Genomic DNA, 18597 nt, shown 5'->3' on the forward strand with positions numbered 1-18597 from the left:
AAGAGTTAAATACTAAATTAGTTTAATTCCAATACCACACACACACAAAGTTGTAGCTTTCCACTAATCATTATTTGGACTCCTATTGGTGGAAGATGATTAGAGATCACATAGTTTTAGTGTCCTTTAATGTCACAGAGTCATTATCATTCTAGATAAATGAGATGAGGGATTATGTGGAAGCCCATCAAAATTTTACAAATTCCTACTTTAGTCACTTATTCTAGCATTTAATACAAGAAAATATTTCCATTCCTAAATTTTCTATCTTAATTCCATTTCTTTTTTTTTTTTTTTTTTGGAGGGATGGGGAGAGAGAGAGAGGGACCGAGAGAGAGAGAATCTTAAGTGGGCTCCATGCCCAGTGTAGATCCCAATGCAGGGCTTGATCTCACAACCCTGAGATCATGACTTGAGCTGGAATCAGGAGTAAGATGCTTAACTGACTGAGCCACCCAGGCACCCCTTAATTTCATTTCTTAATCTTCCATTATTAGAGCAAACAGCCAACAACCCCATTCTTTAGAGCTCAGTTTTACAAACTCAGTAAGAATTCTAGAGGACCTGGGTCAAACTGGACAAAATTATATACGTGTGGTCCTAAAACAACATCTCCAAAGTCACAAAATGTAATCCGTGTTCCCGGAGGACATGACAGAAACATATGCGGTATTAGAAACAAAAGATCTTTAAAAAATGTTTCAGAGTGTCCTATGACCCAGTGTAGAACACTCAATACAATACAGTACCTTCCTCTTTATAAAAATGACTTTAAGAAGACCTCATCTTAAAAAGAGTAGGTCTTAATGTTCTAGGGCATCAATCTGAAAACTAGAAGATGCTGCATTTGACCAAAAAAAAGTTGAGATAAGAGGCGTCTGGGTGGCTCAGTTGTTAAACGTCTGCCTTCAGCTCAGGTCATGGTCCCAAGGGTCCTGGGATAAAGCCCCACATCGAGCTCCTTGCTCAGCGGGAAGCCTGCCTCTCCCTCTGCCCCTCCCCCTGCTCGTGTGCCGCTCTCGCTAATAAATACATTTAAAAAAAAAAAACTCAAAACATTAAAAAAAAAGTTGAGGTAAGCTACAGGAGTTGACTCAGCTTCCACATTTGGGTCATGGCAGCAGGATCATGGCAACCCAAATGATCACATAGCAATAAAGAAGCATAATGTGAGATGAAGGAAGAGAACATTTAGGTCCAAGCACAAGACAAAATGTGAATCACATGCTCACAGGACAGGGGTTTCTAGAAAAAATACAAACCAGAACCAAAGAACAGAGATTTCAAAATCCTTACAAAGAAAAAAATCCCTCTACCTTTAAAACGAAGTAAAATGTTGCTTTTAAAATACATATAATACAAAAGTTAGCCACTAAAATATCATTACTATCACTAGTCGGTGAGAGAGGCAATCCACCGTGGGCCCCGCGCCGCCCTGCATGCTCCTGCTGGGTGTACAAAGAATGCAAGGTCCAACCCTCTCTTCATCTGGGCCGTTTCTCAGGGCTACACTTGTAAAGTAACCTGGAGGGATGAGATAATGTCTTCCGCGGACAAGGGGCAGGCAGGCCTGTGCGCTCATGGCTTCAAGGACACTGCACCTCCCAAGCTTAGTGTTGCTCTCCTGGAACACAAACTACCATGTAGGCAGGCATCTCGGGGGCGGGGGGGGGGGGGGCTTTACATCATCCCGGGGGACGTTAACTTGTTGGGAGGGTAAAATCCAAGACCCTGCAACCGTTCTTTACTCTGAAGCTGAAAAAAAAAAACCATTTCTGGTCACTGAGATGTAGCTTACCGGATCCAGGTTCTTAAACAGCAGGATGTCTTTGCAAGCCTCTTGCAATCGATTTCTTTGATCATCAGTTTTGGGATGTATAATCTAAAAGGACACCATATTAACAAACAAATTAGTCTACTCATCTTATGATAAGGGATAAAACTTCCCAGCAGGACGTCAGAGGGGAGAACTATCAGTGCTGAGGTTCACTTTAGGGGACCAGACACAAGCTATCAGCCCCCTAAGTAAGGGCAAGTAGTGCAGCCTTGTCTCGAGACGTGGTGCACACTCATCAACAGAGCGCTTGAATGTTTTTCAAACAGGTGTTTCCCCCCAGGTTAGCAAGTTCATTTTGTAAAGGTCTGTGATTTGCTATTCACTAAAGACCCCAAAGCTCCCAGCCAGTGGGAACATACAGAAGGACAACAGGCCACAATGGCTATGCTGAAGGTCTGGAGACTGCCTTCATTCTGTTTAATACTCTCTCGATATTCTCTAATACTGTTTCATACTCTACCACTGAGTGCGATAGTCTTTTAGGATGTAGACCTTTCCTTTGAAATGGGACAGTCTCTCGAAATCAATAAATTCTTACACGTATATTGCATTAGATGTTAAATATATTTTTACACACTATGTATGTAACTATCCCCACAGAGAGTGGTTTTCCAAAGGGAGCACGTAAACATGGGGTGACGTACCTAGAGTGTGGATTTGAGGAAAGGTGAATCCAATGGTCCTGGTGTGCTCAATTTAGAATGAGCTCAAAGAGAACCAGTGTAGTCTATTCTTCCTAAAGCGTCATCCCAGGAGGGCGAAGACCAACAGAATGCCCTCTGTAAGTGTGGCGTTTCAACTCTCCAGAGCCTCTTTTGATGAGTGGAAGGCTCAACCCACTTGAACCAAAAGGCCCATTCTTTTGTGAACATTGGTAGTTTGTAACTATAAAATGAGTCAAGAGGAAGAGACAGTCCTAAAAGCAGCAAGCATGGAGAGTCACCCTCCTGGACCACCGATGCACTGATGTTCAGAGAGCGGCTGTGGGGGCTGACGAGCAGGTGCCCCAGCTCCTCCGTCACTGGCCCCACCATTGGATCAGCCGGAATCAGGCAGTGGGGAGCTTTGTGCTCATGAATACACCAAGACTCACAATGGGAAATTAGAATCGGCATTTCAAACCCATCTCAGGTGGCTAAATATCAATGAAAACCATAGGCCCAAATAAAGGAAATTTACAGTATTCAGGCATACACCTTGTTTTACTGACTTCACCTTAATGGGCTTCACAGATAAGATGTGATTACAAATTGGAGGTGCATGGCAACGCTGCATTGAGCGCCATTTTTCCAGCAGCATTTGCTCATTTCATCTCTCTGTGTTACATTTTGGTAATCCGTGAAGTATTTCAAACCTTTCCATTATGACTGTATTGGTTATGGTGATCCGTGATCAGTTATTAGGACTTGCTGAAAGCTCAGATGATGGTTAGCATGTTTTAGCTATAAAGTATATTTTTAATTAAGGCATGTACATTGTTTTTTTTAGACATAATGCTAAAACAGAGTATACACATAACTTTTATATGCACAGGGAAAACAAAAAATTCATTTGACTGGCTTTCCTGCAATATTTGCTTTATTTCAGTGGTCTGAAATTGAACTCACAGTGTCTGCAAGGTGTGCATGTATGTGTATTATTTATATACTACACAAAAGAACATCAGCCAGTGGGAGAGGAAGTCACTGCATTTTTTTCCCATATGGGTAAGATATATGCAAACTTTTATTTACTATCTAATCAATATTCACCTCAATCTAGATTTTAAGACGACATATGGACACAGAAAAAGCAGACCCTGGTGCCTACTAACTCAGTGCTTACTATACAAGAAACTTTTTAAATTAGTGCACTGAGAAAATCATGCCAACCAAAATTCGTATCTCCCTACTTCAAATAAGGAAGGTTAACACAATAAAACAAAACAAAAAGTCACTTCTCACTCCAACTAGAACCTCAAATCAAAGCAATCATAAAATGTTTGCCTGCTGAGGGGCACCTGGGTGGCGCAGTCGGTTGAATGGCCAACTCTTGATTTCGGCTCTGGTGGTGATCTGAGGGTCATGGGGTCGAACCCAGAGTCAGGCTCTGTGCTGAGTGCAGAGTCTGCTGGAGACTCCTTCTCTCCCCTGCTCTGCCCCTCCCCCCTTCTCTCTCTCTCTCAAATAAATAAAATCTTTAAAAAAAATGTTTGCCTGCTAAGAAGCTCTGTCCTCAGAGAGAAAACGTTGGGGATGCCATGGCACCCCTACGGAAAAAATGTTCTAGGCCCAAGATGGAGGTGCTCCAGCCCAGGGAGCAACGTCAGCACACCACAATTTAGATAGCCTTTGTGTCCCCGTAAATGCTCCAGAAACGTGGCATATCCACTTAGCCAACCAAGGCCCAAAGCCAAGCCAACTGTGGGTTCTACATTTATTTCTCGTCCCTTATTCCTTATCCCACAAACGCTTCCTGCCTTCTACCCCATATCCCAGTTCTCTGGACTCTTGGGAACCCGCTTCAGGAAGTGGTAGGGTTTGTCTGGATCACCCAGATTATCTTCTTTAATCATTCTTGGCGCCATCTTGCCCCTGCTTTACTCTTGTTATCAATTTAAGTCTTTCTGGGCGCCTGGGTGGCTCAGTCAGTTAAGCGACTGCCTTCGGCTCAGGTCATAATCCTGGAGTCCCGGGATCAAGTCCCACATCGGGCTCCCTGCTCAGCGGGAAGCCTGCTTCTCCCTCTAACCCTCCCCCCTCTCATGTTCTCTCTCTCTCTCTCATTCTCACACTCTCAAAATAAATAAATAAATCTTTAAAAAAAAAAATTTTAAGTCTTTCTCCACGACCGTTCACTCTGTAGGAACCCCTCACACGACAGCTTTTTCCTCTTCTCTCTCTCCTAACTAGTGTTTTAATGCATTAACCCTTTTCAATTCTGGTTCTTAATCCTGCCACCACTGCTGTGGTCTATGGCTCTCCCTGTTTTCCGTTCTCCCTCTGTCCCCTCTCCCCATCCTCACTCCTCAGAGAGTCTTCTATCTTTTACAGACCCCACATTAAAATCCTGTTCTGTGTTCTGGAAAGCTAACAGTCAGAAATCAGGTGACTCCTTGAGGCTTTGGTGCTCCTGCCCTGTAACCAACTGCTCAAAAGATGTTCTCCCACTTCTAAAGACTCATTTTTTTCTGTTTGGGTTGGTGTGATCCTACAGATAAGATCTGCATCTGGATAACTAAGGGTGTAACTAAACCATACACCCAAATGTGATTTTTATTACACTAGAAGTCACTTTTTTTTACTAAATTTTATTTCTGATTTCAGGGTAAAAATCTCGTTTGTTAAACAAATAATTATGTAGCATTTATTATGTGCCAAGCACTGGTTTAAGGGCTTTAAAAATATTAACTCATTTTATCCTAGTAACTGACCCCATGAAGCAGGTGATAATTTATGCTAAGTAAAATAAGTGAGACAGAAAGAAAAATACCACATGATCTCATATATTAAAATGAACTTCCCCATGTCATTTCTTCAGTGTCAGAAAGCTCAGAGCTAGCTGCAGAGCTAGGATTCACCCCAGCAGGGCTGGCTACAGAATTTATGCTCTAAACCAGGGTCAGCAAACTGGGGCCTGCAGGCCCCTAAGCTAAGAACGATTGGGAGAAAAAAAGCAGAAGAATTAATACTTCTTAACATGTGAAAATTCTATAAATTCAAATTCAAGTGTCCATAATAAAGTTTTTTTGTTTTTTGTTTTTTTAAAGTAAGCTCAACACCCAACATGGGGCTAGAACTCACCACCCCGAGATCAAGAGTTGCACATGCCACCGACTGAGCCAGCCAGGCGCCCCCAGAAATAAAGTTGCAATGGAACACAGGCACACTCATCCATTTATGATTTATCCCCGGCTGTTTTCAAGCTACATCTGCAGAGCAAGTAGCTTTGACAGAGACTGTACGCCCCTCAAAGTCTAAATATTTATTACCTGGAAAGAGTAAATTGTTCAGTTAAAAAAAAAAAAAGGTTTACAGACAGCTCTGCTCTAAACACTGGTGTCTTTCATTTCAAAAAATTAGAAAACCAATTAATAAATAAAGGGTATATAGACACTTTCTCTAAAGAAAACACTGCAAATCTATTCTGCTAATAAGCAAGGGCTATCTGTACAACGTAGTTTCCTACTTGTTCAGCCCATTGTCCACACACAGCTGAAGGTAACCTTTAAAAAATTTAAATCAGAACATCTGGATGGACTCTATCACATTTCCCGAGCATGAAGGGCCCGTCCTTCCTTCGGCCCCCCTAGCCTGTAGCCACAGATGCCTGCACTCAGAACTGCCAACAGCTCCCAAGCTGGGGCGCTGAGGTCAAGCCAAATGGGCTCCTGGGCTTTGGGGCAAGACTTCCTTTCTCTACCCTCTGGTCCCACTTCTGCAACTACTCCGTTTAATTAGGGACCCTGTCCATGGGGGGTTTGGTTTCCTTTTAGCACTTCATATTTGTAACTGTTCATTAGTTTACTGTCTTGTTGTCTAATTCTGCTATTAGCCTCTAAGCCCCAAGATGGCAGGGACTTACCCACAGTGCTCGCCACTGAACCCATAATTTTGAGGGGTAACACAAGGAAATGACCCATTCTTCAAATTATCAGCTCTTCTCTAGCAGAAGAGCTACACGTTAGGTGTACATATAACTCTTACATTTTCACTAGCTTTTTTAAGATTTTTTAAAAAATAATTTCTACAGCCAACACGAGGCTTGAACTCACAACCCCGAGAAGGAGAGTTGCATGCTCCACCATCTGACACAGCCAGGCGCCCCTACAGCTTCATTTATTAAAGGTAAAATCTAATTTGTGATTTTTCCAAAATCCGTCTTAAGTATTTAAATTTTCTTCAAATTTATATCAGAGAATATTTATACTAACCCGAGACTTAAGGATTTGATACATCACCTGTGAAATACAAAATGTTCAAATGAAATGGTACTTTATCAAAATATATGTTTTCCTTACAGACGTTTTCCCGTATCTGCTTAGAGCCAATTAATTCTGAAATCTGTAGTAATCATTTCCAAGGGCTATGGTGCAATTTGCCTTGTAGTATCTACGACCAAAAAAACACTGCAGTTTTTAGTAACATGTTTAGAGAATAGTCAAACTAATGGAGAACCTGAAGCACTTTATAATTATAATAAATTAATTACAAAAAAACTATTAAAAGTAACATGGAGGGTGTTACAGGGGACAACTCTTAGCAGTGAATGCCCGACTCACAAAGATTCTTCCTTCTCTAGGAACGGCCTTCATTTAAAAGTGATGTCGTCTGGTAGCCAAAGGCTGCACTCCTTGTCCCTGGCCCCCTACCCAAAGCTGGGTCCATGAGAAACTCTCCCAGAGAAACCAGGACTTTAAGCTGAGAGTCACGGCAATAAGGGCAACCGGCAGCCACGTCTCCTCCTAACACAATTCTCTAAGTCCTGCACCGCTGCTATGGAAGGACCCCAGATGTGGCCTGGCTCCTGCCCGCCAGCTACGGCTTGGGTTGATTTTGGGGTTTGGTTTTTTTTTTTTTTCCAATTCGTTCTGGAATTCTGTAAGATTTCCAAGCATACATCCGATACTTTTCTTTTTTTTATTTTTATCTCAATGTGATTGGGTTCTATGACACAGCCAAATGAACCTTAACTGGTACCGCCTCCCATACAAGACTGTTAGGGATTAACTGGAGTGACCAGCCAATCACTTTACCTATCCCACGGATCAAATGGTGGCTAACAGTCTGAGTCTATGAGATACTGTGTATTGTTTTTAAACTGTCCTTTTGAAATATCCTTCAGTTTAGATTCTTTTTTTTTTTTCAGCATCTTATTATTTATTTATTTATTTATTTATTCATGAGAGAGAGAGAGAGAGAGAGAGAGAGAGAGAGAGAGGCAGAGGGAGAAGCAGGCTCCCAAGGAGTAGGGAGCCTGATGCGGGACTAGATCCCAGGATCCTGGGATCATGACCTGAGCCGAAGGCAGACGCCCAACCATCTGAGCCACCCAGGCGCCCCTTCAGTTTAGATTCTTACTAAATCAAACCATTTCATCAAACATCTCAATTACTAAGTTTTATCGTGTATACCTTTATACTCAAAATAAAGAGTGTGTGTACTCTTCAAACTCACCCATTACTGTTTCTGCTAGATACATAAATCAAGGACACGAGGGGGAAGGCCTAGTTTTTACGACTACATGAAGTACTAACAGCATGTTATACATTAGTAACAGTATCTTAATCCTGAGGAAACATAATTTCAGGCCAGAATTTATAGACTTTATCAAGTTAATTTATGTTCTGGTAGCAAACAGTGAGCTCCCCCCATACGGCTGCTGGGAACCCCCATGGGTATGGGAATGAAACGGGATTTCCTTCAAGACCTTCAAGATAAGACTCCTGATCTTTCTCCCACTGGATTCTACATATATTTCAGGGAGCTTAATGATGCAATGACTTAGGAACATAGTATTTGCTTTTCCATATTAAAACTCAATCTTATTTAAGTATCTGTCAGAGCTACAGAAATAAATTTTTGTTTATCTTTTGAGGCCAAACAGAAAAGAGGAGCTTTGGCCAAGTAAGTACTCAAAAAAAAAAAAAAAAAGGTAAATTATTACTTTCCATTTCCAGGCACAGTAATCTCTTATTTAGTTTACTTTTTACTAAATAAATAGTAGGTGAACGGAGGACATAGCTTAAAAACTGCTTCAAACAAAACTGGACAAATTCTTACAAAAACATTACGACCTTCAAGAAGTCAGTTTCTGAACAAACTATTCATAGATATTAAAAAGTAAGAACTTTTATACTGGCACTTTAGATGTAATTCTACTGTGATTTGTTTTTGTTTCCAAATAAGGTTCTGTTGTTATAAATTGGTAGGAACAGAAAGAAGGCTTTCCCTAGTATTTTCTTTTACTAGAAACACTGTCAGAAAAATAGCATTAATTCTATGAGCAAGAGAGCTAAAAACACTTTCCCTCACCAGGCTGTATTTTTGCAAAAGAAATAAAATCACAACTGCAGTGAATTTTTATGTTCATCTTTCCTTTTATCCAAAGAATAAGATGCTTTCTCTTTGGAGAAAAGTAATTCTGTAGAACTTGAAGTCGAAGTAAGCTATCAGAGAGACTAGGAAAAGAAACAGTCAAAATAATTCCATTATGCTTCCTGTCAATCTATATGCCTGTTAACCTCTTTCTGTTATTATATTCCTGATCCAATACTGGAGTATAATTTAGAATTAATTTATTAAGTAAATTACATACCCTGGACTCTGCATCATCTTCTTCTTCATCGGGATTATAGGCTTCTGCACATACTATAAAAATAAAAATGGACATTTGAAAGATTATTCCATCAAGAAATATACTATAATAAATATACCTTAAAAATTAATAAAAAGAGAACCATGGTATAAAACAACATTAATTCATTTCATCCAGGGCAAGCAGTCTACACTGAAAAGACGATTCCCTATTGAAATCTATAACGAATTTATTAAAATATAAAGCTGCACTTTAAGACAATGACAATTGTTTTCTGCTTTCTGTTATTCAGAGAAACAGTTTCACCTCTTCCACCTTCGTTTCTAAGCTACAGAAATGCATAAGATCTAAAAATTACTTAAAGAACAGACCCCCCAAAAAGCCTAAGTCTGCTATGAAATGATCAATTTAATCATAGTTATAAGTACTTTTCATAAATTATCCACAACCCAATCTTCCAAGAGCAAATACGATTAACACGTTCATATTCCTTTCTAGTTTTTAAGCTGAGTGTATTTCATACTGCATATGCAATGTTAAAACTTGCTTTTTTCATTTAACACTGTAAGAATTTCACATGCCATTAGAAACATTTTGCAAAAATCATTTTAAGGACTGCTGATTGTTTACCATAAGCTAGAATTAACCACTCCTTTAATACTAGACACTTAGCTGGCTTCTATTAAAATAAGCTTGCAATAAACATCTTCATGCATAAATATTTGTCTATATTTCAGATTATGCTGTAGGAATTATTCCCAAATGTTATTTTTGGGGGGCTAACAGTTATGACAATTTTTAAGGCATACTTATTACCAAGCTTCCTTCTAGAGGGACTATACCAATCCACTGTCCTAACAAAGAATGTGTAAGAAGATTCCTTTAAACTATAAAACAGAAATGGATGTTACTGCTTAAATCTTGGCAAATTAGATGAAAAATTATTGAAATTTTAAAAAATTATTTTGAATTTTAACTATGTTCAAATGTTTATAAAGCTGACTATATTTCTGCCTTTGCCTTTATGAGGAACCTCAGTATGCATTTGATTTTCTTTTTGGTTTACACCAGTTTCTTAACACCACTTTGTTATATTTCTCATAATCTTTTTATCCAGTTTGCTTTTTCACTATAATTACAAAGTTGTCACAGGTTATGCATGTTTATTTTTAATGCAATGAGATCAAGGATGAAAATTCCCCAATATGATTTAAACTCAACAATAAACATCAGAAAAACACCACTGGTTTTGAGCTAGGAAACTCCTTCTTTGCAAATGTAAAGATTACTTCTCTTCCGGTTTTTTAAAAGATTTTTTTTTTTTTTTTACATTTACCCTTTAATTCATAAGGACTTTACTCTGCCAGAGATATAGAAATTTAAAGAACAGAGGATCAGCGACAAGCTGACAAATGTCTTCGCAGAGGCCCGGACGGCATGAAGAGTACCATCATCATTAGCCTTACTACTGCCATTATTACTATAAATCCTGACGTTAGCGTTCTTTCCTCCAGGCATTGCTCTAGATACACACTGGCCAGTGAGTGAGGGATTCTTAACCAGGGCCAGTTTTGGCCGCCAGAGGACAACTGGCAATGTCTGGGGACATTTTCATTGTCACAACCGTGGGGACTGTCGGGGAAGCCACTCGTTACTGAGGGAGGCCAAGGATGCTGATAAACATCCTACAATTGCCCAGGACAGGATCCCCTTCCCCCGCAACCCCCAACCACCTGGCTCAAAATATCACCAGTGCTGAGGGTGAGAACCCCTGACCTCGTGTATGTTTTTTCATTCAGTCTCACAACAACCCTAAGGCAGACGGGTTTCCTATCACCCCCTGACAGATGAGAGACTAGGGCAGAGAGAGGTTATGTATCTTGGCCCAGATCACACATTCTAGGACGACACGACCCATAGCTGATCCCAGCAGTGTCTGGCTGACCCCAGAGCCCTTGCTCTTAACTATTGTTCTGCATTTGACTCTGGGGAAGTCACCAGCATCAAGGCTGGACTTGAGCCTTCTGTCTCAGAAACCGAACAGAAGGGGACCTGTCTCTCAGGGGCAGGCTCTCATTAAAGAACCTCACTGATGAGTATCACCAGAATGCCAATTTAGTAACTCCCTGAATCAAGTATGGAGTCAGCATGACCAGCTCTCTCTCCCACACAGGAAGACCGTGGAAGAAGGCAAATCACAATTAAAGGGTTGCTTGCTGAGAATGAGCTAGGAGGAAGTGAATGTTAGGTGGCATCAGTCTGGGACAGCTTGAGCCTTCCACACACACCATACAGATGGTCCTGCTCATGGTGCCCACTTTAATCCTGCTGGCTCCAACTTTCCAGAAAGCATGAGGACATCTACTTCTTTAAAGCTTGGCTCTGTGACTTTGTTTCCATAGATGACCAATCTCACAGGCGGGACTGCTACCTAATTAGCAGGGCTCAGTGCAAAATGAAAACAGCGCCATTTTCAAAAACTCAGAATCTCAAGAGGGCACCAAGAGAACATTAGACCAAACTCGGAGCCCTCGTGAATAGGGGGCCCAGGCCGTCAGCCCAGCTAAGGGGATCAATATATTCAATGAGGTAGTAGAGTAGATAAGACACTAGTGTTGATCTTAAATTTTATTTCACAGAAGGAAACCTTCATGCTCTGATTTTTAAGTTCCGAGCTCCTATACTCTGACTAAAAATCATGAGGAGTAAGATTCTATTGTTCTTCTAAGTAACTTATCAATTGTCCCAGTATTATTTGTTACTTGACAGTCTTCTGATTTGTGGTGTCTACTTTATCACTTACTTGTTTCTCGGTTGCCCATCTCATTGAACTATTTCCCGTGCCAATATTACCAGGATTTAGTTCCTGACATGTCGGTGCAATGTTTCACTACCTTCCAGTCCATCTACCATCACCTCTGAAAGCCAGAGTAAAATACCGCACCTGCGGGCTTGGACATTGCCATCTTCACTTACGCAGTTTCCTCGGGTTGGAACCCTGACACATCCTCCTTTCCAAGCCATCCCTTCTCTCCAGCCCCAACTAAAAAATCAAGACAAGAGCCTCACCTCCTCAGAACTAAGTTAGGAAAACCCACTTTCTGTGCTCCCCTTGCTTCTGTGTTCCCAATACCGGGGGCAGAGAGAGCTCACTCTTGTCTCTTACTACACTGTACTCTACCAGAGTGGTTACTCTGTGTTCACCCTCCAGGCTGAGACTTACAGCCCTTCCGGAACTAACTGTGCGCTCCTGGAACTCTATTTCCCTAGCACTGACCTGGCTCAACACACACTTTTTGAATGAACGACTGATTAATGAACAAAGAGGCCTGCAAGGTCCTTGAGGACAGAGATAATATCTTGTTTAAATATCTCCTGATATTCTACCTGCATGACAGACTCTCAAACGCAAGTTGAATGAATTAATAAAAAGTTGTCCTTTGCTAAAATGTCTAACACCATTTGTCCAAGAAACAGAAACAGAGTGAAATGAGAACCTTTTGTTTTGTTCACTAAGGAGCCTGGCACAGACCCTGGAAGCTCAGTAACTCTCTGTACAAGGAACGAATGGATGAGAGGTTCTATGCCCAGAAGGACCCTCAAACCAAAGCCTCTAGAGAATATGAGCTGCTTTGTATTCTTTCTAAAATGTATTTACCCTATCCCTCCTGGGCAATGTGAAATTGAGCCTGAAACTATATACTCCCTTCTTGGTTTGGCGATTACACAGTAGTGAAGGATAGAGCCCTATTCTTTGAGTGAACCCTATATTGAGGTTTCCCTGTTATGTTTCCATATATCTATTTGTCAATACATCAGTCATCTAGAATGGGCCAAGATTTCCACACTGTACTGTGATATGCATGCACTGTGTGGCCAGACACCTGTCACAGTCAGCAAGACAGAACAGGGAAGTGAGAACCATATTGACTCTGCATCTTCTGGGGCTTGGCCCTTGAACTTTTCATGTAATATGTGCACGCACGTGCACGTACACACACACACAGCTGTGCACAATTGACCTCTCTACCCTTGTACAATGTAGGAGTCAGGGGTGCCAACCCTCTATGCAGTTGAAAATCCACATATAGCTTCTGACCCTCTGAAAACGTAACCACAAAGAGCCTACTGTTGATTGGAAGTCTTACTGATAACATAAACAGTTGATTAACACATATTTTGTATGTTATGTGTGTTATATATTGTATTTTTTTTTTTAAGATTTTATTCATTCATTTGACAGAGAGAGACACAGTGAGAGAGGGAACACAAGCAGGGGGAGTGGGAGAGGGAGAAGCAGGCTTCCCGCAGAGCTGGGAGCCCGATGCGGGGCTCCATCCCAGGACCCTGGGATCATGACCTGAGCCGAAGGCAGACGCTTAACGACTGAGCCACCCAGGCGCCCCTGATATATTGTATTCTTGTAACAAAGAAGGCTTGAGAAAAAAATGTTATTGAGAAAATCTTAAGGAAGAGAAAATGCTATACTGTGCCTACTGAAAAAAAAATCCACGTATAAGTGGACCTGTGTAGTTCAAATCGTGTTGCTCAAGGGTCAACTGCAGTGACAGACAAGAGGTAAGGGATTTTTTTCCCATCATTATACCAAATACGTGTTGTTTTTTTCCAACAGCGCTCCTCCCTCTCTCTGACACCAAATGGGCTGTCTCACAATTCAGTGTAATTGACACTATCTACCTAAAGTTAGTGTCAGGTCCCACAAGTCAAAGGGCTCAGTCTTGCAAGACTGCCTCCACTTGAGATGCTAATCTCGATTCCCAGGCCACCCACACATCTGAACAACCAGCTAAAAATTGAGGGTTCTCATGGCCCCTTCCCTGGTTCCATAATTCACTAGAATAACTCACAGAACTCAGGAAAGTACCTTCCTTACTCTTACAGGTTTACTATAAAGGAAGTAACTCAAGAAGAGCCAATGGAAGAGATACCTAGGGTGAGGCATGGGGGAGGGGCTCAGAGCCTCCAAGTCCTTTCTGGGTATGCCACCCTCCCAGCACCCCAATGTGATCACCAATCTGGAAGCTCTCTTAACCCTGTCATCTAGGGTTTCATTACAGAGGCACAACTGATTAAATCACTGGCCAATGGTGATTAACCCAATCTCCAGCCTCCCTCCCCTTCCTGGGTTGGAAGAGGGGAAAAGGGTGGAAAAGTTCCGAGCTTCTAATCAAAGTTTGGTCTTTCCGGCAACCAGCCCCTATTCTGAGGCTATCTAGAAGCCCCTCAGCCAAGAGTCACTGGGCACCAAAGAAATTCTCACCACTCAGGACAAAGACCAAGTACCCTTGTTATTATACCACACAGGGGTTACAGCAACTCCCAGGGGCACTGTACTTTGTTGGTAATGTATAAAAATTAGTACAAACAGCTCTGCACTGGACCAGTTGACATAACCCGTGCTACCTCTCTGCCTAACTAAAGCATAAAGGAACCAGCCTGAACTCCATGAGCCACTCCACTGGGCCTCAGCACCTGGCACAGAGCCTTGTGCACAGTACGCCCTCAATAAATATTTGTTGAAGGAGTAAAAAGCAAATGTGGCCTGTACAGAAAAATTGCGTGGTTTATAGGCTTTTAACCTAGAAAAAAAAAAAACTGACTTCTGGAAAACTTATGTAAAATTTACTTTTCCAATGTTCTCAATACACTAAGATTTTAGCATACTTATTTAAATGATAATCAGCTTAAAAGAAAGCTATGCTAAAAGCACAGGTGTATTAGACAACAGAGTTCTGCTTCAATATGGTTAAACTTAGCTTATTGAAGTGGAAATGCCCTCCTACAAAGGGGAAAAAAATTTACCTTTACAAATACTAGTTTAAGGCATGCATTCTCAAGCAAGATTAGTTGGGGGAGGAGGCAAAAAAAAACCTAAGCCTTTTTTTTTTATATATAAAGCACATACATACACACAGTACAGAAACTGCTACACAGTGTGTCTGTGGCATTAAAATCTCATTGTGGGGGTGAGAGGGATGAGGGGAAAGCGCCTAAAAAAAAGACTTTGGGGGAGAGCCAATAACAAAAATAAGACCCAGAAGCACGGGGATAAGATACAGTAGTTCCGGTGAAGTAAAGGGAAGAGACGACACAGCGGCAGTCCAGAGTCTGTCCCCTCCCCCGCCTCATCCACACGTCTGTTCAGGAAGTGCGCCATACATCTGCTCTGACACACTGGTGACAATCCTAACTTCAAATCCACAGAGCAAAAGCGTCTGGACATGACCACAGTAGAGAAGCTCCCATTTTGATCCCAAAGCACAGTCAAGAGAAAGGACCCATGGGAATTTTTATTTACCATTAAAAAAAAAAAAGGTTTGTGGAATTTGGGCGATGATGCAGAGTGAAAGAATGCTGGAGAAGCACAGAGAGGAGAAAGCAGTGAGCAGCTGCTCAGAGAACAGAGAAGGCTCCACAGAGAGAAGCCCCCAGGCGGCGAAGGAGCGGTGGGAACAAGTCTGAGAAGAGAGGCGCCGGTTTTGTCTGGGGCTGTATTTCTAGCACTTAGAACTGTGACTGGCACACAGTAAATGATTAACAAAAATGGTTAGGAAAAGGAATAGTCATGGTAGTGCTGAGGAAAGTAGGATTTCCTTTTGATCTTAGACCTAGGGAAATTGCCTCTGTCAAGGTGGCTGGCTAATACTACAGTAACAAGGCTCCCCAAATCCGAGGGACTTCAAACAGAAGTGTACTTCTTGCTCACAGGGTAGGTCCATCTCAGGACCGTGGGTACTTTGCTTCAAGTCGTCTTTGTGAAGGCTGAGGGCTGAAAGAGCCACCACCATCTGGAATGTCACCAGTCCCCAAGGCAGCGGCAAACTGCTCATGGCCCGACGGGTTTAAGATACAGCACCCCAAAACATGGCACCTCATGTTAACCATCAACAAAACAGCAGAAGGAAGGTCACTCTGACCTCCCGCACCCCGCCCTCTGCCCCAGCAATCTCCCATGTGAAAGGTACCGTCCCTGTACCAGAAGGAAGGGGGACATCCTTATCACCAGAGACAAAGAAGTTAGGGCCGAGAAGGCTGCATAAACAACCCTTACCCATTTACTGCCAGGAGCCCAAACCCCTTGGTCTTGTAATCCTTCACAGATTTATTATTGCCCAGAAAATACAAAAGCTTCCTGCTCTAGTCACTTGTTTGGGTCTTCATTTTCTTGGGAAGGACCCCATAAACATGTAAAAATTCAATAAAATGTGTGTAAGACCTTTTGTTATTCTTATGTCAGTTTCTTAGGCCCAGCCAGAGACCCAAAGAGGGTGCAGAATTTTTCCTTCCCTGCACCCCTAAAGCCTCTGCCTGCAAGTGATATGTGTCCCCTCTGTCAAGAAGGAATATATAATCACAGCTCACAGGACAAGTGACGTGGCCATTCCTAACTTCAAGGACACAGGGACGTGTATCTCTGCAGGTGCTCAGAGGAGAGAAAACCAGAACATTGTGAAGAGTCCTAATGACCAACACAACCCCCTGATGGCCCTAAGCTCAAGGATTCCTCTCTTGTCCTCTCTACCAGGGGCTTAGAAGGGGAATGGAGAGTATTGAAATCAACCATATGGTTTACTTAAAAATAGGGGAAAATGTTCTTAGCTTAAAAATCTACAGACTAAGTCTCATAAACTCTGAACAGAATCATGACAATTTCCTTAAAACTGCCTTCCAAATATTCATTGACTATTTAGTCATTGAACATTTCACTTAATATTTTACTATTTCCTGCATTGAAACATTAAAAGTTATTATAATCTACCATTACTGCCTACATTTCAGCTACAAAAAGAGCAATATAAACCTTCGTTCAGGGAGGTTCTTGAATCATCCCCAACATATAACTACCAATCCTAAAAAATGGCTATAAATTTTTTCCTGTTATTTCCACTATAAAACAGCCTACTGTCACAAAAACTTTTTAGCTATACCACACATTTTACTCAACTACCCTGAATCATTACAAACCCATTGTTTTTGTTGCCCTTTAACAAGAGAGATATTTAGGGGTGCCTCGGTGGCTCAGTTGGTTAAGTGTCACACTCTTGATTTCAGCTCAGGTCATGATCTCAGGGTTGTGAGATCGAGCCCAACATTGGGCTCCACACTCAGCGGGGAGTCTGCTTAAGATTCTCTCTCCCTCTCCCTCTACCCCCTCTCCCCAGTGCCTGTGCTCTCTCTCTCAAATAAAAAATAAATAAATCTTAAGAAAAGAAAAGAGAGATATTTAGAGTAAGACTTCATAACTTACCAATTCATTTCTATGTTTTTTTTCTAAAAACAATTTTCCCCCATCTGTATACCAGTCCTCTTTAAGTGACTGTAAATCAAGAACAATTCACACCTCACAAATAAACCACCATGCACAGGACACCAGAGGAGCTGTGTCGTTGAGATCATAACTGAGCACAATAGAGAGCTTCAAATAAATGAGAATCTGTCCATCATTTGCTATTTCCCTATTATTAAAGATAATGGAAACCAAAACATTCTTTAATTTGTTCCAAAAAATGTATGAATTTTTCTTCAAAAATGTCTCCAAAGGCAAAACAAAGTCCCAACTATCTCAGAACCCATATACATATGGCAGGTGAATTTTTATTCTAGACTTAGATTCCAAAGTATTTTAAAACTTTAAAGTGTGTGGAATCAATCATTGGAATCCATCCCCAATCCTGTCTTTCCACTACATGCTCTATACATATGTATTCAGTCCCTGAAACCATCAGCTCTTTTATTATAAAATCAACTCATTTATAACTATGGCAAAATTAAGAGGACAAAGCATTCAACAGGTTTATAAAAAGAATCATGTCAACATGGTACGTTTCTGAATATTCTACATAATACCGTCCATACCCTATGCGTAGCCTGTGGGACTCAGAGAATGGAGGAGCACCACATGAGCCCCACTCCCTCTCACGTGGAACAGTGGTCTCCCTGTAGCTACTAATGCTCCTTTCATTAGTTAAGGAAATTTAACAATGTGCAAGATCCAGGAAATGGTGAGTGCATGTAATCTAAGGACCCAACATATGGGTATTTTCCAAATAATATATTCCAAGTGAATTTTCTTTTTTTTTTTTTAAAGATTTTATTTATTTATTTGAGAGAGAGAGAATGAGAGATACAGAGCATGAGAGGGAAGAGGTCAGAGGGAGAAGCAGACTCCCCGCTGAGCAGGGAGCCCGATGTGGGACTCGATCCCGGGACTCCAGGATCATGACCTGAGCCGAAGGCAGTCGCTTAACCAACTGAGCCACCCAGGCGCCCCCCAAGTGAATTTTCTTTAAGCAAAAGAATAAAAACTTACAAATGACCAAGAGTAAGATAGAGAGATACCATAAAAAGGTCCTGGAGAATAATTCTGAGGAGAATATATTCTGATAACCATTAATATTTTAAAGCCCATTTATGTGTTTACTATTAATCACTATAATTCCTCA

At 41.4% G+C, this 18597-nt stretch overlaps 1 protein-coding gene across 2 annotated transcripts in view; it reads right to left on the minus strand.

The window, feature by feature from the left end:
* Positions 1-18597, minus strand: part of PRKAR2B (protein kinase cAMP-dependent type II regulatory subunit beta) — an 83389-nt gene that overhangs the window by 22640 nt on the left and 42152 nt on the right. For both annotated transcript variants that reach the window (XR_003208517.2, XM_025872654.2), the window contains exons 3-4: positions 9134-9186; positions 1799-1882 (exon numbers count right to left, since the gene is read on the minus strand). Coding sequence is in view for 1 of the 2 variants with exons in the window: in XM_025872654.2 (XP_025728439.1) it covers positions 1799-1882; positions 9134-9186 (137 nt within the window). In the remaining variant the exon portion in view is untranslated. The remainder of the gene's footprint in view (positions 1-1798; positions 1883-9133; positions 9187-18597) is intronic.

The sequence above is a fragment of the Callorhinus ursinus genome, unplaced genomic scaffold (genome assembly GCF_003265705.2).
Source record: "Callorhinus ursinus isolate GAN/ISIS: 27379988/994484 unplaced genomic scaffold, GSC_fseal_2.0 scaffold12, whole genome shotgun sequence".
In the NCBI taxonomy this organism is placed as follows: domain Eukaryota; kingdom Metazoa; phylum Chordata; class Mammalia; order Carnivora; family Otariidae; genus Callorhinus; species Callorhinus ursinus.